We start from the raw sequence: 20,340 nt of genomic DNA, 5'->3' as shown, positions 1-20,340 counted from the left end.
ATCCTGGTTGCCTCCTCTGTCCCTGCACCCATGGAGGGGAGTGGGTATTTATTAAGTGCCCACTGTATTCCCACTACCTACACTACCTTTACCTACACTGTCTCCTTCCATCACAGCCTCCATTCTCTCTGCTGGAGCCTCATCTCTCCTCTCCTTTTCCTCCTGTCTTCATTCTCCCGGGAAGAGAACGAACACTTAAGAGCACCCACTGTATGCCTGGTTCTTTCCACCCCTGGCCCTCTCTCCACAGGCTGTGTTTCTTGCTGTTTTTCCTCTGTGCTGGTGGTTTCTTCAAATCTTTTCTGACTTGGCTTCTCTCTCCTGAAGAAGGGAATGAGTAGGCATTGATTGAGCACCAACTGTGTGCCAGGCTTTTTCCATAAAGCACAGTGTCCCACCCCCCACACTTGGCTGTCTCTTCTCTCACTTCCTGCTCTCCTCACTCTCCCCCAGAAAAGGGAAGGGGCACTAATTATGCACCAACTGCATGCTGGGCGACTCACACTGCCGCCTCTCCTTAGATCCTGTGTCCTCCCCTGCCCCTCCTCTCCTGTTCCCCTTCCTTCTCAGTGGTGGAAGCTCTCAGTTTTCCAGACACAAGGGGTCTGGGCTCTGTAGGAAGGGCCCATCGTCTTTGCCCCCCACTCCTTGGTGCTGGGTGAGGCCAGCTGATGAATGATGGGGGTCCAGCTGGATTTCCTCATTGGGGGAGAATGTATGGGTCATAACAGCCACTGCCTAGGGTGTGGGGTGGGGGAGCTGAAGGAGACCAGGAGGGAGAAGCAGGATAGAAGGTGCTCATTCTTCCTCTGGTGGTGAAGTCCAGTGGTTAGGTCCCCAGGTGCTGCCGTCTGCCCCCAGCCCCCGCCTTTCTGCTTCCTCCCCCACCCCCACCCCCACCCCAGGAAGCAGCTGAGGAAACAGGCTCTGATGAGGGTGGAGGGGTGGGCGAGAGGACTCCTGATTCTCTGAGTCCTGACTCACTGGGGGCCTGTGTCTCCCGCCCTCCATGAGCCTGGCTGAGGGCCCTTCTCTCCCTGGGTCTCCGTCACTCTTCCCTGCCTCTCCCTCTGACCCCTGTCTCTCCACTGGTCCTTCCCCGTCTCCCTCTCTCTCTCTCCTCCCTCCCATTCTCTGGGCGTCAAGCTCTCTGCCCGCCCCCCCCCCCATCTTTTTTCTCTTTCTCTCCTGTTCCTCTGCCTCACACACAGTTTCTCAGCCTCGGTTTCTCTGACACACACACGTTCCTGGATGAATCTCCCCCACACTGGTTTCCTTTGCTCACACCTTCTTGATGAGGCCTTTCTCTTCAACCTCTCTTCCTCCGGCCTCTCCTCCCCCGTCCCCATCCTGACCGTCTCTACCTCCTGTTCATTTGTCTGTCTCTCCCCACAGACCCGCCCCCAGGCTCCTCTCACCCCTGTCTTGCACCCTGATCCTCAGTTTCCCCCTCTTGAATTCTCTCTCTCTCTCACACATACACACACACACACACACACACACACATGCTGCTTCCCCACCGGCCCTTGTTTCTCTTCCTTAAACCGTGTTCCTGTCCTTCTTTGGGCTCCCCTGGTGGCCCAGATGGTAAAGAGTCGGCCTGCGATGCAGGAGACCCAGGTTCAACCCCTGGGTCAGGGAGAGCCCCTGGAGGGGAGCGTGGCAACCCACTCCAGTGTTCCTGCCTGGAGAATCCCAGGGACAGAGGAGCCTGGCGGGCTAAGTCCGTGGGGTCGCGAAGAGTTGGACAGGACTGAGCGGCCTTCTCACCTCTCACTGAAGCCTCTCCTGCTCTCCCCTCTCTCCCCACGAGGCTCCTGCTGCCTTCCCGTCCTGTCCTCGCTCTTGCTCCCACTGGGTTTTCCCTGCATCTTCTTGTTTATTTGGCTGCAGCACGCAGGACCCTTAGTTGTGGCGTGGGAACTCAGTTGCAGCAGGTGGGATTGGTTCCCTGATCGGGGATTGAACCTGCGCCCCCTACACTGGGAGCTCAGAGCCTCAACCACTGGACGCCCGGGGAGGTCCCTCCCCGTGTCCTCTTTTCACTGGTCTAGTCCTCCGCTTTCCTCCCCCCTTCTCCTCCCTCCCCACCCCGCTCCTGGCATTGCCCTTCCTGTCACCCTGTCCGCACTCACGCCCTCCTTTCCCTGGGGACAGCTGCCCACAGCCCCCTCCCGAGCCCCTCAGCTGTCCCTCCTGGTCTCTCCCTCCCACACCTGCTCCCGCACATCTGGGGTTGGCAGCCTCTCCCCCCTGCCCCGCCCCGGCTCCTTCCGACTCCCACAGCGGGGGAGGCCCCTCTGCTGACCGCGTGTCCCCACGTGCTGGTGGTATTTTTATCCTGTCTCGGAACACACGGTCCTGTGATGAATGTTTCACAGTTTACGGAATTCATTTCATGTCCTGCCAGGTCCCGGATCGTCAGCTGCACGTGTTCATCCGTCTGCAGCTCAGCGTTAACCAGGACGCGGGACACGCGAGGTCCCCTGACCTGGCGCCTTATCGCTCGTGGTCGGGGAAGTGGCAAAGCTTCCCTTCCTCCCTGTCCCTCTCTCTCTCTCTCCCTGTCTCTCTCCCCATCTCTCCCCTTCTCTCTCTCTCTCCCCATCTCTCTCCTTGTCCATCCCTATCTCTCTCTCTCTCCCCCTGTCTCTCTCTCTCCCCCCATCTCTCTCTTTCTCTCCCTGTCTCTCTGTCACTCCCCCTGTCTCTCTCTTTCTCCCTCTCCCCCATCTCTCTCTTTCTCTCTCTCTCTCTCTCTCTCTCTCCCTCTCTCTCTCCCCCCTCCCCATCTCTCTTTCTCTCCCTGTCTCTCTGTCTCTCCCCCTGTCTCTCTCTTTCTCCCTCTCCCCCCATCTCTCTTTCTCTCTCTCCCCCATCTCTCTCTTTCTCTCCCTCTCTCTCTCTCCCCCCTCCCCATCTCTCTTTCTCTCCCTGTCTCTCTGTCTCTCCCCCTGCCTCTCTCTTTCTCCCTCTCCCCCATCTCTCTCTCTGTCTCTCCCTCTCTCTCTCTCTCTCTCTCCCTCTCTCCCCCCCCCCTCCCCATCTCTTTCTCTCCCTGTCTCTCTGTCTCTCCCCCTGTCTCTCTCTTTCTCCCTCTCCCCCCATCTCTCTTTCTCTCTCTCCCCCATCTCTCTCTTTCTCTCCCTCTCTCTCTCTCCCCCCTCCCCATCTCTCTTTCTCTCCCTGTCTCTCTGTCTCTCCCCCTGCCTCTCTCTTTCTCCCTCTCCCCCCATCTCTCTTTCTCCCTCTCTCTCCCATCTCTCTTTCTCCCTCTCTCTCCCCCCATCTCTCTCTTTCTCCCCCTCTCTTTCTTTCCCTGTCTCTCTCTCTCCCTGTCTCCCTGTCTCTCTCTCCCCCCATCTCTCTCTTTCTCTCCCTCTCTCTCTCTCCTTCCTTTCTACTTGCTCCCTTCACCCTCCCCCTTTGCTCTCTTCCTCTCCTAGCCCTCACCGTCTCTCTCTCCCTTCCCTCTCGGGTCTGACCTCCTCCTCCCCCTGCTTCTCCTCTTTGTCTCCCCTCCCCCCGTCCCTCCCCCTCCCCCTGTCCCTCCCTCCCTTCCTCCCCCCTCTTCTCCTCCTACCCCCTCCTCTCCCCGCCCCCCCACGGCTCCCTCCCCACCTGTCTTCCCCTCTCTTCCCCGCCTTCCCTCAGGCCTCGCTCAGTCCCCGTTCCCCCCACCCCACACCCCCCTGCTGTCCCCTCTGAGCGGCCCCCCTCTCCTGCATTTCCTCCCCTCCCCCTCTCCCCGCTTCCTTCTCCCCCCGCTCCCCCCCACGGCTGTCTCCCCTCCTGTCTCCATCCCTCCTCCCCGTTGCCCCTCTGAGCGGCCCCCCTCCTGCACTTCCTCCCCTCCTCTCCCCTCTCTCTCCCTCTCCCTTCCCGCCTCCATCTCTCCTCTCCTGGCCTCAGTCGCCTTCCCCACCCGTCCTCTTTCGCTCTCTCCCCAGTGGCTCTTCCCTACCCCTCCCACCTTCCCTTCTCCTTCCTCTCCCCTTTCCGGATCTGTCGTCTCGCTCTCCGTCTTGGGAGGCCCCTCCCAGCCCCGCGTCCTCACCCCGCGGGCTCCCAGGGCCGCCCTCCCGCCCTCCCGTCCCAAGGTTCCCAAGTTCTGAGCTGACGGCCGAGTCTCCAACCCAGGGATCCGGGGGCAGGGCTGTCAAGCCGGAGCCTCCGAGCTGGAAGCACCTACGTGACACCCATTTTCTCTCTCTTTCCTGTCCGCCCCGGACTCTGGACGCTGCCTGGAGGGATCAAGTCGGCCCCCCGTGAGGGAAACGAGGAACGGGCCCAGAGGCTGGAAGCGAGCTGCCTGAAGACGCCCAGCACGTAGGTGGCGGGGCGGGGGCCGGGTGGGAGGCCCTGCAGTTGACGGGGAAATAGACGCCTTGGCTCTGCTGAGCCGTGGACCCGGGCCTGAGCTTGGTGAGGACGGGGCGGCCTCCTTGCCGCGCCGTTCTCCTCCCCAACCCTCCGCCGCCGTCCCTTCCTCAGGCGGCGTGGAGCACACCGGCAGCTGGGAGGACTTCGCCCACCGCCGACTCCACCGATGAGGAATCAGGTGCCAGGCGTGCCTGAAGACCAGCATCCGCCAGGACGGAGACCTCAAGGGAGCCCCGACGGCGTTTCCAGAGGACCGACGGCGCCCCCCGCAGGGCCCTTCTCTCCGCCGAGACGGCCCACGTGGGTCGGCGAGAGGCCCCAGGATCGATCACCGGAGAGGCTCTCTCGGACTGCGGTCGTCCATCGCCACCTACCGGCGGAAGACAAAACTGCAACCCAGCTCTAACAGACACTAGGACTGGTCGCCCCAGAGGAGGACAGTGCCTGGGGGTGAGGGGGGGCCTGGAGCGGGCGGAAAGAGGATTTGCACAATTCTGTAAAAATCAAAAACTCTTCTACGCCTAACCGATGTATAAACATCATACTCAGCAAGCTTCTTGGTATGCCAGCTTAGAGCTCCAACTGCATGTGTGTTTCCAAGTCATGGGTGGTGGGTTCTCTCCTGCATTGCCATGGAGACGCAGGTGTCAGTGCTTTGGGAAACGCAGGAGAGTGGGATTCAGTTTATACAATGTGCTGGGGAGCCTATTTCTAGGAATTGGAATCAAATTGAGTTTGATTCCTCTACCATGAACTCACTGAATGCAAGGTGGCTGCAAGGAAAAGTGAATGGCTGACAGCCAGCCAAACATTGGTCCCTGATCCTCACCTGGAGTCTCTCTGGCTAAATAAATAAACCTCTAGAGTTGTTTCCAGATGCCACCTGCTTCAATGCACAACTTGGGGTGGCAAACATTCTTTAAAAACACTAAAATCAACCTTATATTAATATATTTTCAAAGAATACTTGCCAAACAACTATCTTGTGTGTGTGCTCAGTCATGTCCAATTCTTTGCAACTTCAGGGAGCCTGCTGGGCTCCTCTGTCCATGGGCTTTCCCAGGCAAGAATACTGGAGTGGGTTGCCATTTCCTTCTCCAGGGGATCTTCCCCACCCAGGGATCAAACCCAAGTCTCTTTCATCTCCGGCACTGGCAGGCAGGCTCTTTATGGCTGAGCCAGCTCTTCTCAATAACCCAGATGACAGTATGAAGGCCTAGGTGGGGGGAGGGGTTTCCCCAGTGCCAGGGAACAAGTGGCATTCTGTGGGGCAGGAAATTGGGGAGAGGCCTTCCCTCCACTGAGTATTCACCTTGTGGGTGCTTGCCTGTTTTAGACCAGACCTCAGGAGGCTGAGGTGAGGAAGCCAGAGAGAGAGTGAGGGCTGAGCTCGTGGGGGACCGAGAGGAAGGCATGAGGCAGGAGGAGGAGGGGTGGGGACGTGGGGGTGGGAGAGGAGGGAAGGTGTCTGCAATCTGGCCTGGGGGCATCTGAGTGAATCAGGAACCAAGGCTGGGGTAGTGATTCACGAGGCGGAAGAGGAGACCAGAGGGCCTCACAGGCCAGGCTGAGGGCTGGGACTCTGTCCTGAAGGTGCTGGTGAGCCAGGGAGCAGAGGCGGCTCTGGGTCGAAAAGCCCTCCATGAGGGGGAGGGCCTGGAGGGGGCACACTGGAGGCTGGGGAGGGGGTCCGGGTGCAGGAGGAAGAGGCCAGGGCTGAGGCCACAGGTGAAGGGAGGAGGCAGGGAAGAACAATGGGTAGGTGGCCCAGCCCTCTGGTCTGAGGCTGGGGGTGGGCGTGTCCAACTCTGCGCATGCGTGCTAAGTCGCTTCAGTCGTGTCTGACTGTGGCCCATGGACTGAAGCCCGCCAGGCTCCTCTGTCCAGGGGATTCTCCAGGCAAGAAGACTGACATGGGTTGCCATGCCCGCCTCCAAGGGATCTTCCCGATCCAGGAATCAAACTTATATCTCTTTATGTCTCCTGCATCTGCAGGCGGGTTCTTTACCTCTAGGGCCACCCAGATTCCTGGGTGACACGGACTCCCTCATTGGTCTCCGGGGCACAAGAGGGAGGGGCCTGGGGTCTGGAGAACCTGGAGGGGAGTCGGGGCTGGAGACGGGCTTGGGAGCCGTCAGGAAGGGTTGCTCCCAACCTCCAACGTGAACGGGCGGCTGGTCTATGGAGGTGGGGCTTGGGGGGTCCCACACACGAGTGGGGAATCAAGCAGGCACACTGGGATCCCTGCAGCACCCAAAGGTCCATCGACAGGAGACCAGTAGGATCCACTCAGAGCCAGCCATGAGGTGCAAGGAGAACCACTCTGTATCAGACATGGAAACCTCCCTGACTTGTCGGGTGGTGGGGTGGGGGTGGGGAGCCGGGGTAATGTAGTTTTGCAAAAACTGTGTACATAGACTTGCTTATTTCTCAAAGGAGTTTCTACAGAGTCAGGCGCAGGAGACTGAAAGCTCGGGCTGCCCTCCAGAGCAGAGAAGAAGTGCTGGGCTGGGGTGAGCAGAAGGCTCTGTGCATTGGATGCTACAGAATCCTTTGGGTTTCGTTTGATATCCCCAGATACCCTGATCAATCAAAAGAAAACTGACTGCGCTCTCCAGGGACGGGCAAGACTGAGAAGAGAAATTTAACCGGGACAGAGCCCCAGGGAGCCAGCACCAGCTCGGACACTGACTAGAACATGCCACAGAGTAACTCTGCCTGCTTGAGAGTGGCTGAAAAAGTCTAAGAAGGAAGTAATCAGATAAAGACCTCAGATCTCAGGTTACTTAAAAAAAATAACAAAATGGTCCAGCAAATGATTGGCAGGAGATCACAGCTGCGAACTAAAGGATCAAGAGCTCTTCATTTGTGAGCACTGCCCATGAAAGTGTCAGTGACAGAATTCACATGGAGCAGGAGAGATATTGGGGCAGTGTCTCCTACCGGTGAAGAAAGAGACGCCAGTTAGAGCAACTTGGGGACCCTTTCAGCACTTAAAGCTACCAAAAAAGTGGGCAAACCAATAACCCCCAATGCTGGCAGGTGTGTGACCCAACAGAGGCAGTGTTTCTCAGGCCTCTTGTCACTGGGCAGAGGGGTGGCTGGGCAGGGCGGGTGGGCTCTGAGCTCCTGGAGCCAGGGGGAGCCGCAGCAGGATCAGAATCCAAGGGCATCAGAAGACAGAGGGCACACGGAGGTCTCGGCATCATCAGATGAGTCACAAGAGGAACTCAAAAGACATAAACACCGCCATGGAGCAAAGGATGAGCTCGGCTCTCAAAAACACCAACTGTGCCGCCACGGTCTGCAGTCCTGTGTTTCGGTCAAGCGTAAATTTTGTGAAAAAAGTAGGTGGAGGGCAGGCTGAGTGAGCTCAGTGTCCCTTTCTGGTGGCACACGGAGGACAGGGCCACTCTCTGGACATAGACCTGGAGCACAACGGCAAGGACAGGTCAGTGTACAATCCCCAACTTACTACTCTGGTTACAGACAGCGGCCAACAGCCTTCCCCGCTGGCTGGTGCCGGCAGTCACTCCAGGAGGGAAAATTACCTGATCGAGTCATCAGGGACACTCCACCAGGCATCTTCCTTGGCCGTTTGGTCTGCTCGAAAAATGTCTCTAACCTATTGTAATTCTACTTTGAGTCATGCGTCCGCGGGAAGTCAAACTCACACCAGGGACAGGCAGGTGACAGCCTTCGATGTCACGCTATTTATAACCACATAAAGCAGGAGGCAAGCTGAACGCTGAATATTTAGGGCTCGCTTTAATAAACTGCTACACACACACACCCCGTGGAGCCTGATGTCACTGTTACCATGACAACGGCGGCCATTTTTTTTGGCCTTTCTGAATCACACACCTAGCCACCCGCAGAATTCAGTAGCACCTGTACATCCTGACAGTCTCTTAGCCTAGTTAACAACTGCATTTGCCTGTTAAGTTGCAAGCTGCAACTTTCCCAAACGTTTACCTATTTCAATTATGTTGTCGATGTTTTTAAATAGACAGAAGGAGAAAGGGAGATAAATGGCAAGGACCCAGCAAAGTCCCAGGGCAGCGACCAGCTGGGAAAGGGGTTCTCTACATCATCTGGGCCCTGACTCTACTGCACGGCAGTCCGCTCCGTTTTGACTTCCAGCATCACTGGTTCAAGCCCCAGAGCCTCTGGAGGGCCTGGCGTCCTAATAGCAGGAATTCCCAACTCCCACTAGAGCCGTGGGCAGATACAGGCCAGAGCAGGGGGAGCAGGGCTGTGCAGACAGAGTGAAAAGGGGGCGCCCAGGGCCGGCCCACCCCTGCTCTGTGCCAGCTCTGGGCTTTGGGGAGCCCCAGGGTGCCCTCAAGACCACAGAGAGGAGGCTGGTGTCCCAATCCAGTGTCAGACAAGTGAGGGGGACACCCTGGCCTGGCGGGGTGAGACCAGATAAAGGCACGGAGGCCGGAGAGAACCAGGCATGTTCCCACCCCACAGGGCTTGGGGTGTGGGATCAGGGGACCGGGAGCGTGGGCTCTACACTTCGGTGGGGCCAGGGGGAAAGGTGGGGTGCAGCAGGGCCCAGAACCCAGCCACCCCCACACCCACAGTAACTCCAAGCACAAGAGGGGAGGGACACATGGGGAGGGGGCGCCCTCTGACCCCCACAGGACAGGGAGATGGTCGGGCGGAGAGTCCCTCCTAAGATGACCAAGGGAGCGGGCACGCTGGGCAGGAAGGGCGTGCTCCAGGAGAAAGAGGGCGGGCGGCACCTCGGCCCCGCGCCCCTCACCGGCCACTGCCTCCGCTACCGCCGCCACCGCCGCCGCCCTGGCCCCCCGCGTCCGGTGCTCCCGACATCATGAGGAAGAGGACGACTGGGACGATGTACATCCACTGTGAGCCGGCGGCATGGGATGGATGGACGGGCGGACAGAGAGACAGAGAAGAGAGGTGAGGTCAGCGGTGGCCTGGCCACCGTGGGGGAGGTGGGCGCGGCGTGAGGGGAGGCGTGGAGGGAGCGGGCCCGGGTCCCCTACTGCACTACGGGCTGGGGGAGGGCTGGGGGGCTGCGGGAGCGGGGAGGCGGGAGGGGGCGGGTCCTCACTCAGGCCTCGTGCTGCGGCGGTGCGGGCCCGGGGGCGGCAGGACGCAGGGCTGTGAGCAACACGGCCCCCCCCAGGATGAGGTGCCACTGAGGAGGGCGGGGACGCAGGTCAGGGCCAGCGGCGGCTGCGGCGTCCGGCGGCCGTCAGGGAGAGCGGGCCGGCCGGGCGCACCCGCGGAGGCCGCGTTTGCCCGCAGCTCAGTGGGTTGGCTCTCCTGACCCCAGGAGCGACCAGCACGCTACCTGAGGCCCCGCAGACTTGACACCCGAGACCCGGAGGCCCCAACCTCACTGGCTTCCGCGGCCCCCTGCCCTGGCCCGGGGTGGGACGGCCTCCTCCAGCCCCAGCGTCACCAGCACCAAGGACCCTCGGCTCCCAGGCTTCCAGGCCCCTCCCCGGCCTGGCTGGAGGACACCTCCCCAACTCCCTCCTTTCTAAACCTGTCCCCCTAGATCTCGGCCTTCCACCCCGCAGCCCCCACCCCCAGCCCAGCTCAGGCACCCTCTCCTGTCCTCGGTTGGCATGGACCCCGCCCCTCCCCGACCACGCCCCCCTCTGCACTCCCTCCAAACGGGACAGACTGACACTCCCTGTCCCTGGTCTGAGCCCGGCCCAGGCACCCAGGGAGCTGGCCCCGGCTCCCCTCACTGCCCAGCTCCGGGGCGGGCTGTTTTCTGAGACCGGATGCCCCGTGACCACCGCCACGAGTGGACACAGGAGGGCGGGTGCGGGGCTCCAGCGTTCAGCCCAGGGGCCAGGGAGACGAGCACAGAGACCAAGCCGGCCCTGCATAGAGGAGGGGAGCCGAGCAGGACGAAGCGGGGCTCAGGATGGGAGAGAGAGGGCCCTTCCCCACTGGGGAAGGGCCCCAGGGGCGTGCAGAACCCCACTCACATATTTAGCGAAGAAGGACTTCTGCTCCTGGGGGTTCTTGGCCTTCTGGGCCTGCTCCATCTCCAGGCGCTCAATGAAAGCTGCTGTCTCAGGCCTGGGAAGGTAGGAGTAGAAGCACAAGATGGGATGAGGCGCCCGCACCTCCCCAACCCCCCACAGGGCCCAGAAGGGTGGCGGGAGGGGCGGGGTGGGAGGCTGGCCCGGCCCAGAGGGGCCTGGTTCTGTCCCCTTCCCGCACCCCCTCCTCACCCAGGCGCCGTGACCGGCGGCTGCAGCTGCACGGAAGTGTTGAACAGCTCCAGGTCCACGTCCTCCACCTCGTGGCCCCGGCAGCCCCCAGGGTACGTCACCACCGACACGCCCACCACGTTGCCGGCCACATCCACGTGCAGGGTCAGCTGGTCCGAGAGGTGAGACTCTACCAGGGAGCACTGCGGGCAGAGGGGAGGGGGCTGAGAGGAGGAGGGCCAGCAGGGGCTGCTGCCCAGGCTTTGCCCACACCAGCACGCCCCCGCATCCCACGGGGCCCCGGACACATCTTTCAAAGCCCTCCACACGACCCCCTCCCACCCCACCAACCTCAGGTGGAATCAGCAGCTTCTCCAGCGCCCACAAGGCCCTGAGCTGCCCCATTGGAGCCCCCGCCAACCGGACTGCCCCTCTCCAGCCCAGGAGACCCTCAAAGGCAAAACCAGGTCCGAGCCTTCCCCATTCTTAAATGCTGGGCCACAGACAATGGAGGCCGAACGGTAGGACCTAGGCTGGAGCGGTTGGGCGAAGCAAGGATGGGGCCCAGTCCTCGTTGCTGACTCACCGCGGGGACAAAGGAGGAGACGTAGCCCCCGGCTTCTGGGCCATCAGGTGCCCCAGGCCGCCGCGGGACCCGGACACGGTACAGGCCGTTCAGCGCTGCCACGTCCTGCAAGGGCGGAGAGGAGGAGGTGGTGGTGGGCAAGGCAGCGCCCAGCCCCCACCAAGTCTGCACCCCTCACGGGGCCCCCAGCCAGGAAAGCCCCTCCCCGACACCTGGCCCAGCCAAGCCCAAGACTCCTCCCACTGGCCTGCCCCACTGGGCAAGGGGGGAGTGGGAGGGAAGACCATCAGGAGGAGAACAGAGCAGGGCCCAGCGAGGGAAAAAGTCCCCAAGAATGCTGCCCCCAGGTCTGGGTCCAATCCCACACCCAGACTCCTGTTAATCCTTTTCTTCTTTCTTTTTTGGGGTCACGCCAGGTGGCTTCTGGGATCTTAGTTCCCCAACAGTGGATGGAACCTGGGCCCACTGCAGTGAAAGCGTGGAGTCCTAACCACTGAGCCACCAGGGAAGGCCAGGGACTCCCCAGTTCTATGAGCAGCAAATTCCCTCTCGGGGTGACAGGAATCACATGGGCATCGTGCTGATCCAGGCGGACATCACCCTGCTATTTCCTACAGGGAGGGCACCCAGGGGCCCACGGAGCTGCCCAAAAGAAGCCTGTATCCCCCGCCTCCCCCACGGCTCCATCTGTCCAAAGGGGCAGAGCAGAAGTGGCCTGTGGCAGCTTTTGTGAGCTTCCCCCCAAAGTCAGCTAGCTGGCCCCTCGCCTCTCCTTCCTCCCTTTCTCCACCCTGCTGTCCAGAGCCCCACCTGAGCCCGGTACCTCCCCACACCCTCCCCAAGGAGGACCCGGAAGTACGCATGCTGTCCTCCGAGGCACGTGCCCCCCATTCCAGCAAAGCCGGGGTCCCCTCCTCACCCGGAGCCGGCCCCGCTCCTCCTCATTGAGCTGCCGCTGTGATAAAGACAAGGTGCCGTCTTGCTGGTTCCAGAGCAGCGAGCCCCGCTTCCGGAAGTGGGCACTGTCATCTGGAGGTGGGGAGAGGCACACCTGGACTCAGCGACCTCCGGCCACCACACCTGTCAACCTCGCTGTGACCAGGTCACCTCCCCACCCTGAGCCCTCATTGTTCCACCTAAAAACTGGGGACACCACCACCTTGTCTTGCCCTCCTGCCTCCCGGGGCAACCCACGATAGGTGCCCAGACCCCACAGCTCCTAAACCTGGCCTCCAACTTGCCAGGTGACCCAGGGTCGCTCACATAACCTATCTGGCCCTCAGCTTCCCCAGCTGCAGATCACAGGGTACAGAGCTTGGGCACTCCCAAGGCCAGGCTTTCTTGGGCAGATGGCAGGCTCTGACTGGAGAGGTCTGCAGAGGGTCCCAGCTTCAATGGTTATCATGAACGCCCCTCACCCCAGAGTCTGGGGCCTCAGACTGGATTATGAACCCCTGGGCCGCACTGACGTATCTGGGATTCTGGATGCATTAGTGCATTAACGCAGTTTAAGCTGGGCTTTAGAGCAGGTCCTGGCTCTGCCATTCACTTGTAAAAGGACCCTGTCTGGTGTCCCTCTGCACCTCGGTTTGCTCTTCTGGGAAATGGGGCTATCCCTACCACCTCCTACTTTGCATGACTATTCTGAAGATGTCTGAGTTAATACAGGAGGAGCATCTACCAGGGCAGGGCATGGGACAAGTGGTCAGGAAAGTCTGCTCTGAGCTTATTACCACCACAGTGACCTTTCTGACACGGGCATTTGTCTTACCAGTATAGAGGTATTCAAAAGCAGAGCTTCTATTCTTCCCCCATCCAACTCCCCCGTGTTAATGCAAACACACTCCCAAGTGCAAAGCTGTGAGTGAACGGATGACGTGTATCACACGGGGAGGCACCTGAATTCACAGGGCAGTGACTAAGTGTCCAGGTCAGGACGCTGTGACTCACCAATCTCAAATGAGTGCTCCAGTAGCAGCCCCACGGTGCCGCAGCCCTCGCCTTCTCGACCTTCCACCCCCACCTGCGCGTGACAGAAAGGGACCCACTTAAGGACCATCAGAGTCCTCAGTCCAGCAGGATCCAGGAACCCCAGGACACACAGACCCGTAAGCTGCTGGAAGAGCCTTATTTTCATACCCATATCCAAACACTGATGCATGCTCACGATTCCACCGGAATCTGACCATTTCATGAAAATTCATGATCTGGACGGGCCTCAGAAGACCAGAGCCTGCAAACCAGTTGCCTCATTTTCAAGGCAACTACCTCCTGGCCACTTTCACGCCTAGCATCATAAATATTCATGAGTTAAAGGGTATCCTTCCCAAGCTAATATCCAAGTGACCTCGGTGTCACCTTAAGCCTCAACAGTCACGATGCCGCCATCAAGCAAATTTAAGATTTCAGGCCTTCCTTTTCTCCAACTCTCCAAATTTCTCCAACTTCTGCATACTCCACTCTCCACCCTCAAGCCTGCGCTACCTCGTTCCAGATTTTAATCCTCGAGCTCAACATTCCGCCCACCCCACGTGTATGCGGGAGACGGAACTCCTCCACTCTCTCGAGAACCCCCTCGCCATTTTCATTTTAGCCGCCCCGACGTCTGATTTGCCAAGATTCCATCCGGGCCACACATCCTCAAGCATATTCATGACTGCGGATCCCAAGCGTTCGAAAGTTAAAGAAGTTCTTGCCCCGATCTCCTCTTTGGGTGCAGCCGAGTTTTCACCTCACCGATAGCCTTGGGGCCAAAAAACCCATCCGAGCCCCGCCCCCTTATGCATATTCACGAGTTAGGGCCTCTCTAACCTCTCGCTTTCTCCCAGGCCTCATGCACGCGCAGGACTGCAGCCTCGCTTTGCATGGTTTTCATCTCGCCTTCCCTCCCGGCCCTGCGCAGCCCCGTTCCCACCTTAACCGACCCAAAGACCCAAGACCGCGATCTCCGGCGGCCCTGACCTCTGTGCAAAGCGAATAAGTACTCACTCCCCGCACAGCGGCTCCGGACCGGCAGCCACTACCCCGCGCCCGGCTGGGCGCTGCTGCCGCCACCAGCAACAGGAGGAGCAGTCGAGTCGCACCAGCGGCAGGGACAGACATCTCGGGCCCTTCCCTCCAGCCCAGAGGCTGGAGTCAGGCGGGCGCCGCGGAGCACGCCGGGAGCAACGGGCCGCATCCCGTCGCCCGTGCGCCTGCGCCAGCTTCTTGCGTCTGCGCACTAGCGCCCACCCGCTACCGGGGCCTGATGTCGCTGGGCGACCGCTGCTCCCTCTGGGCGTCCGGGTACCGCCCCCTCTGGTGACGTCACAACCGCGGACTTCGACGTATCGACGCCGTCCGCCTCGCTGTGACGTCACAGAGCCCGCGGCCCCGCCCTCCCGTTTTCTCCATGGGCACCGCCCTCCGCTCCTCCCAAGGGGCGGGGCGTTGCGATGAAACGGGGGCACGAGCCTAAGCCGGCCTTCGGTGGAGCAGGTGAGGCGGGACCAGGCGTGATGGCAGGTGAGAAGCGGAACCGGGCCTGGAGGGGTTGGACCAGGTGCGGGAACCAGGTGAGGGATGGGGCCTGCGATACGGAGACCGGTAGCCGGGAACCCCCTACCCTCCGCGCGGGGCTGTCCGCCCTGGGTAGGGGACCCCTACCCAGCCTCTTGGAATAGATCTGCGAACTTCGCCGCTTCTGTAGAACGCCCCCTGGTTCCACCCTGTCCCACGGGCCGGCCCGGACGGCTCCAGCGCCATCTCCTCAGCGGCGAATTCGACCAGCTGCGAGACTTCCCCATCTTTGAGAGCAACTTCGTGCAGGTGCGGAGCCCCAGAACCCTCTGCGCCCAAGCCTGGGCCCCGACCTCCTGACGTAGGGAACCTCTGCTCACCTTACCGCCCATCTCCTGACCTCCACACCCCACGCCCGCCAATACCTCCAAACCTTTAGTTTCTCTATGACTGCTAACCTTTGATTCCCTCAGTCCATGTCTCTGACTTCATACCCAGGTGACTCGACCTTTGACCCCAAGATATCTGATCCTCTTCTTGATGGTTAACTTTCTTAGTTCATGCCCCTTAATCCTACCAAAATTCCTGACCTCTGATCCCTCCCCAACCCTGCTCCCCATTTATCCAGCTTCTAACCTCTGTCACCACCCCTCCCCCGGCCCAGGTGACCCGGTTAGGAGAAGTTGCCAACAAGGTCACCATGGGAGTGGCAGCCTCCAGTCCAGCCCTGGAACTCCCAGACCTGTTGCTTCTGGCGGGCCCTGCCAAGGAGAACGGACACCTGCAGCTCTTCGGGTGACTGCCCCCACCCCCAGCCTACACTGCCTTCCTCCCCAGCTCTGGGCACCCTAGGTCCCCTGAAGCACCTCCTTTCACCCGGATGACTCCCAGGGCCAGGAGCCATGGATGGCTGCCGGCCCTCTCTGGGCTACTGGTCCACCAGGAGAACAAACCACAGGGCCACCCACAGGGATCAGCAATCAGGGATAGATGGACATGAGGGGACAGCCCATGGCCACGCCCTGGTAGGGGTCAGGAGAGCGACCATTTATGCAGCACCTACTGCATGGGCTTCCTTGGTGGCTCAGATGGTAAAGTGACTGCCTGCAATGCAGGAGACCCGGGTCTGATCTCTAGGTTGGGAAGATCCCCTGGAGAAGGACATGGCAACCCACTCCAGTACTCTGGCCTGGAAAATCCCATGGATGGAGGAGCCTGGTAGGCTACAGTCCATGGGGTTGCAGAGTCAGACACAACTGAGCGACTTCACTTTCACTGCATGGTATGCTGGGGCCCTTTAACCCCATCCTCAAAAAGAAAAACTGAGGCCCAGAGAGGGGAGCCACTTGGCCAGGGTCCTAGTGTGAGTCAGGGGTGGCCTGGATTGGAACCACCTGCTCTTCACGACCAGCCCCCTGGATTCTGGAGCTCTCAGGCCACTCTCTCCACACTGCCCCTGCAGGTCTTTGTGTTTCGTTTTGTTTTTTCATTGAAAAAGTAATGCAAAAACACTCTAAGGTACAAGACACACACAGCACAAAATACACCTTTCTCCCATCCTAGGCTCCTGCCTCCAATTCCAGCTGCAAATACCAAAGCATTTACATGAGTAGAGTATATTTACAGAAACATTCTGCCCGTGGCTTGCCTTTTTTTTTTTTTTTTTGATTGCATGTGTGCTAAGTCATTTCAGTAATGTCTGACTCTGCAACGCTGTGGACTGTAGCCCACCAGGTTCCTCTGTCCATGGGATTCTCCAGGCAAGAATACTGGAGAGGAGTGCCATGCCTTCCTTCAGGGTATCTTCCCGACCCAGGAATTGAACCTGTGACTCTTATGTCTCCTGCATTGGCAAGTGGGTTCTTTTACCACTAGCACCACCTGCATCTCATAGTTAATGAAAGAAACGGGGCAGGGAAAGGGAGGGGAGGAAGGAAGGAAGAATGGAGTCACATTATCACAAACACACACACAGACACACAGTCCTTTGTTTGCAATTCTGAAATCCAAAAAGATTTTTTTTTTTTTTTGCAACTCATTCAGTGGTATAATCTGATTCTGACCTGAACGAACTTGAAGCTACGTACAGCCTTTATTTATCCTCCCTGGATAAGTTGAAAACATTTCACAAAGCAGTATTCTGTTGTCAGAACCCTGTACTGAGACATTCTCTACCACACCTCCCTTTTCTTTTCAATATTAATTGTATCCCACCACTTGAGTCACAACTTGCAGTTGGAAGAATATCAAGGTTGGTGCTGAGAAGGGGTCTTTGATCTCCTTGTAACCTCCTTCAGCACTCTGCCTTCTCCCACCATAAAACATACCACGGAAGTAACATCATTGAGCCTGCTCTGCCAACTCAGCCTCTAGACTCACCCCCCAGCCCCTCACTTCTAACCAGCTTCCAGCCCTGGGTGATTCTGTGCTGGGACGGACAGGTCCTCTTTGGGACACACCATTCAACAAACTCCACCCCCTTGGACACCAAGCTTGCATCTGCCTCTTGCTGAGATAACCTAATAGGGAATGTCCTTGAAGGAATGGCTGCCTTCAGACAGCTTGGGTTCAAATCCTGGCTTCACCCCTTCTTCTCTGCCTTTGGCCAAGTTTCCTACCTGTCTGGGTCTCAGTTTCCTCACCTGCAACATGGGGATAAGAGGAGAACCCACTTTCCAGGGCTGTCAGGGGATAAACTGAGTAAATGTTTGGGAAACACTTGGAACAGCACCTGGCAAAGAGTATGAGCTCTGAAAATGTCAGCTGTTATTCTTCCATTTGGGGAATGTAATAACAGATCGAGTCGCCTATGAGGGACACGGATGTGTCCTGTGCCTGGGGGTGACCACCAGTGCAGCAGGCAGGGGACATCCATGCACAGCCGGGAGGGTGTGAAATCAGTTTCTGGAGATACATTGCTGGGCCTGAGGAGGGTGGTGTGTAGCTACCCAGTGTTGCTAAGAACCTTGGTAAGACTTGGGTTCAAATTCTTGCTGTGTGATCTCTGCCAAATTACCCATTCTGTCTGGATTGTTTCCTCTGCTGCCTTTTTTGGACATTGAATTAGGCTGGGGGCCTAAGCGATTCATGTATTCGATACTCAGTGAGCATTCATTGAGCACAGACCGTGGGTCAGCTCTGGATATGAAGGAAACAGCAGTGAAAAAAACTGGACCAAACTCTCTGTCCTCAAGCTCACCTTCTACTAGGAAGGCAGACAGAATAGATGTCAATTTGTCCAGTGGCTGAGGTCTGTGGAGACAGATCAGAAGGGGGTGAGGGGTGGGCATGGGGAGGTCAGCAAGGGCAGATGTGGTTGTAAATAAGCAGGAGGTTGTAAACAGATCTTCTCCCTGAGAAGATGCCTCTTGAGAAAAAGGGGCACCCCTTCTCGAGATGAAGAGGCCAAGCCATGGGGATGGTTGGAGGAAGAAGATTTTAGGCAGAGGAAACAGCCAGTGCAAAGGTCCTGGGGTAGGACCAAGCCTGGCAGGTTTATAGAACAGTAGGACCAGTATGGCTGGAGACGTTAAACCGGGAGAAAGGGCGGGAGGGGAGGACAGAGAAGTCACAAAGTGGAACAGAGCCTGCAGAACCTAGCGGTCAAGACCAGGACTGTTTCCTGTGAGCCCTGGGAGCAATTTGAGCTAACTCTGGTGTTGATTTGACTCTGAGGTAAAGAATCCACCTGTAATGCAGGAGACGCTGGAAACACGGGTTTGATCCCTGGGTCAGGAAGATCCCCTGGAGGACGCAATGGCAATCCATTCCAGTATTCTTGCCTGGACAACCCCGTGGACCGAGGAGCCCGGCGGGCTACAGTCCATGGGTCACAAAGAATCGGACACAGCTGAGCACGCCCCCATTTCACCCGGGTGTTGATTGGCGCCCTCTGGCGGCAGTGTAGGAACAGACTGGGGTGAATGCGGGAAATTGTGGAGACTTAGAAATGGTCGGATTTTGAGTATTAATATTAGTACATATTAACGGTGGAGCCATCAGGACTTGGTAAGATCGGTTAAAAATGTCAAAAAGACGGATCAGGAGCGACTCGCACAATTTCTGGCTGAGCAAGTGGGAAGATATAGCTAAGACGAAGACGAAGAGGAGCAGGTTTTGGGTTGGGCTTAGGTCAGGAATTCAGCTGTTGGAAGTTGTGTCCGATGTCGATCCAACATCCAAATGTTAATTTCAAGTAAGCAGCTATCCGAGTCTCGCGTTTAGGAGGAGGAGGACCAGCGGGAGACACAGATGGGCTCCGTGTCTGGACGAAAGTTTGAGATGGATAAAATGCAAAAGGCAGAGAAAGTGACAAAGAACTTCCGGGGGCGGAGAGGGGCGCTGGGGTGGGCGCTGCTGGCGCCTGGGAGGGTCAGATGCTGAAGCCGCCCCTTCCGCCTGCCCAGGCTGTTCCCCTTGCAGTTCGTCCAGCTCTTCGTCCACGACGAAAGCCGCTGGCAGCTCAAGGTCAAGTTCCGCACCGGCCGTGCCTTCTACCTGCAGCTGCGGGCCCCGCCCGAGAGCCGCGACCGAGAGTTCGGCCAGTGGGTGCGGCTGCTCTACCGCCTGCGCTTCCACTCGGCCCAGGGAGCCGTGCCTTTCACCCAGGACTACTCGGCGCTGGAGGACGACGACGAGGAAGAGGACGAGGATCTGACGGCGGGAGAGGCAAGGAGGGGGAGGGGCGTGGGCGGGGCTGGGGGGCGGGACTCCTGGCTCGGAGGAGGAGGAGGGAGTTGAGGGGCTGGATCCGGGATCTGAGAGTGGAGGTGACCCGGGGCCCAGACTCCTGAGTTCTGAAAGGGTGTGCTGTCTCTGCTCAGAGTTCAGGAGGCTCTCAAAACAGAGCAAGGTCCGCAGGGCCTTGATGCGCCAGCAGAGGTGGCGATGGTTTCCAAAAGGGGCATTGCCTACCCAGCTTCCCTCCCCTTGACCTAACATGCTGGGATCTGGAGAGGGAATGCCTAGGCCTTGAAGAGTTGGCTAGGCCAGGGACCAGTTCCCTGGAAGGCCTGGGGAGGGGAAAGACACCGGTCTTCGAAGGTGGGGTCACTGGAACCTATGGGGCCCCTTCCTTGAGAATCCCCTGCTCCCCAAGTCTTCCCAGAAAGTACCAAACGCCCACTCACCCATCCCCCGAACAGCAGATACATCCACAAAGCATCTGAGACCAACTCTCTCTTGTACCCAGCTTCAAGACATGGAAGCCAGACTTGACCCACAGATGTCTGAACTCTGGGGACTCTGACTCCTCCAACGTTCTTTGAGGTCACCAAAAGACCAGAGATCAAAGTGTCCCCTACCTTGGGGCCGGACAGATGAATTAATATTAAAGTTACTAGAGATCGGCCACTTAAGAACCAAGAAAACCGGGTCATGAGCACTTTCCCCATCGTCACCAATTCAACATGGCGGAAGCAGCTCTTTCAGTAATGGCTGCCTTAGCATGGTCTCGGGTTCATGGTGTCTGGCTCCGTGGGCCCCGCACGCACCATTCCAGCATGTCTACTCCATAAGGGTAGCCCCCCAAGTCAGTCCTTGGCTTCCTCTTTGACCTACTATGGCTGCCACTGCAGCCCGCCTGCCTCCTCCCGGCTCACAGTGGCTCCTCCCAAGAGGGCTGCCTCCACAGGGCCTTGGGTCCCCAGTGACTGTGCAGTTGCC

General features: G+C 58.7%; 2 protein-coding genes and 1 long non-coding RNA gene across 4 annotated transcripts; 2 read left to right on the top strand and 1 right to left on the bottom strand.

Moving 5' to 3' along the window:
• Positions 1 to 3,282: 3,282 nt before the first annotated feature.
• Positions 3,283 to 4,935, top strand: LOC122692408. Its single transcript, XR_006340642.1, has 2 exons — positions 3,283 to 4,329; positions 4,495 to 4,935. It is a non-coding gene; the product is annotated as an uncharacterized LOC122692408 (long non-coding RNA).
• Positions 4,936 to 8,125: 3,190 nt separating this feature from the next.
• Positions 8,126 to 14,372, bottom strand: EMC10 (ER membrane protein complex subunit 10). Of its 2 annotated transcripts, XM_043899959.1 has the most exons (8): positions 14,167 to 14,372; positions 13,129 to 13,201; positions 12,098 to 12,207; positions 11,179 to 11,283; positions 10,614 to 10,795; positions 10,365 to 10,458; positions 9,470 to 9,556; positions 9,117 to 9,258 (listed from the first exon to the last, which is right to left on the bottom strand). In XM_043899959.1, the coding sequence occupies exons 1-7, from the start codon at positions 14,278 to 14,280 to the stop codon at positions 9,470 to 9,472; spliced, it is 765 nt and encodes a 254-aa protein (XP_043755894.1). In that variant the 5' UTR covers positions 14,281 to 14,372; the 3' UTR covers positions 9,117 to 9,258. The 2 variants fall into 2 exon arrangements, with proteins under 2 accessions (XP_043755893.1, XP_043755894.1); XM_043899958.1 differs by lacking the exon at positions 9,470 to 9,556 and having other exon boundaries at positions 8,126 to 9,258.
• A 50-nt stretch (positions 14,373 to 14,422) lies between these two features.
• On the top strand, positions 14,423 to 20,040 carry FAM71E1 (family with sequence similarity 71 member E1). The gene is made up of 5 exons (XM_043899986.1): positions 14,423 to 14,682; positions 14,867 to 14,985; positions 15,341 to 15,471; positions 19,083 to 19,344; positions 19,868 to 20,040. Exons 1-5 carry the CDS (start codon positions 14,613 to 14,615, stop codon positions 19,922 to 19,924), a joined length of 639 nt encoding a protein of 212 aa, XP_043755921.1. The 5' UTR covers positions 14,423 to 14,612; the 3' UTR covers positions 19,925 to 20,040.
• The last annotated feature ends 300 nt before the right edge of the window (positions 20,041 to 20,340 follow it).

This window comes from Cervus elaphus, chromosome 4, assembly GCF_910594005.1.
Source record: "Cervus elaphus chromosome 4, mCerEla1.1, whole genome shotgun sequence".
NCBI lineage: Eukaryota > Metazoa > Chordata > Mammalia > Artiodactyla > Cervidae > Cervus > Cervus elaphus.
This window is presented reverse-complemented; position numbering and strand designations above follow the sequence as displayed.

What these genes read in the sequence shown, in the direction of transcription:
- FAM71E1 (XM_043899986.1), top strand. Translation starts at nt 14,613, where the DNA reads ATGAAACGGGGGCACGAGCCTAAGCCGGCCTTCGGTGGAGCAGGTGAG. An exon ending in TTGAGAGCAACTTCGTGCAG is followed by an intron (nt 14,986 to 15,340) that starts GTGCGGAGCCCC and finishes CCCCCGGCCCAG; the next exon opens with GTGACCCGGTTAGGAGAAGT. An exon ending in GGACACCTGCAGCTCTTCGG is followed by an intron (nt 15,472 to 19,082) that starts GTGACTGCCCCC and finishes CCGCCTGCCCAG; the next exon opens with GCTGTTCCCCTTGCAGTTCG.
- EMC10 (XM_043899958.1), bottom strand. Translation starts at nt 14,280, where the DNA reads ATGTCTGTCCCTGCCGCTGGTGCGACTCGACTGCTCCTCCTGTTGCTG. An exon ending in GGAGCACTCATTTGAGATTG is followed by an intron (nt 12,208 to 13,128) that starts GTGAGTCACAGC and finishes CCCCACCTCCAG; the next exon opens with ATGACAGTGCCCACTTCCGG. An exon ending in CCGCCGGTCACGGCGCCTGG is followed by an intron (nt 10,459 to 10,613) that starts GTGAGGAGGGGG and finishes CTACCTTCCCAG; the next exon opens with GCCTGAGACAGCAGCTTTCA.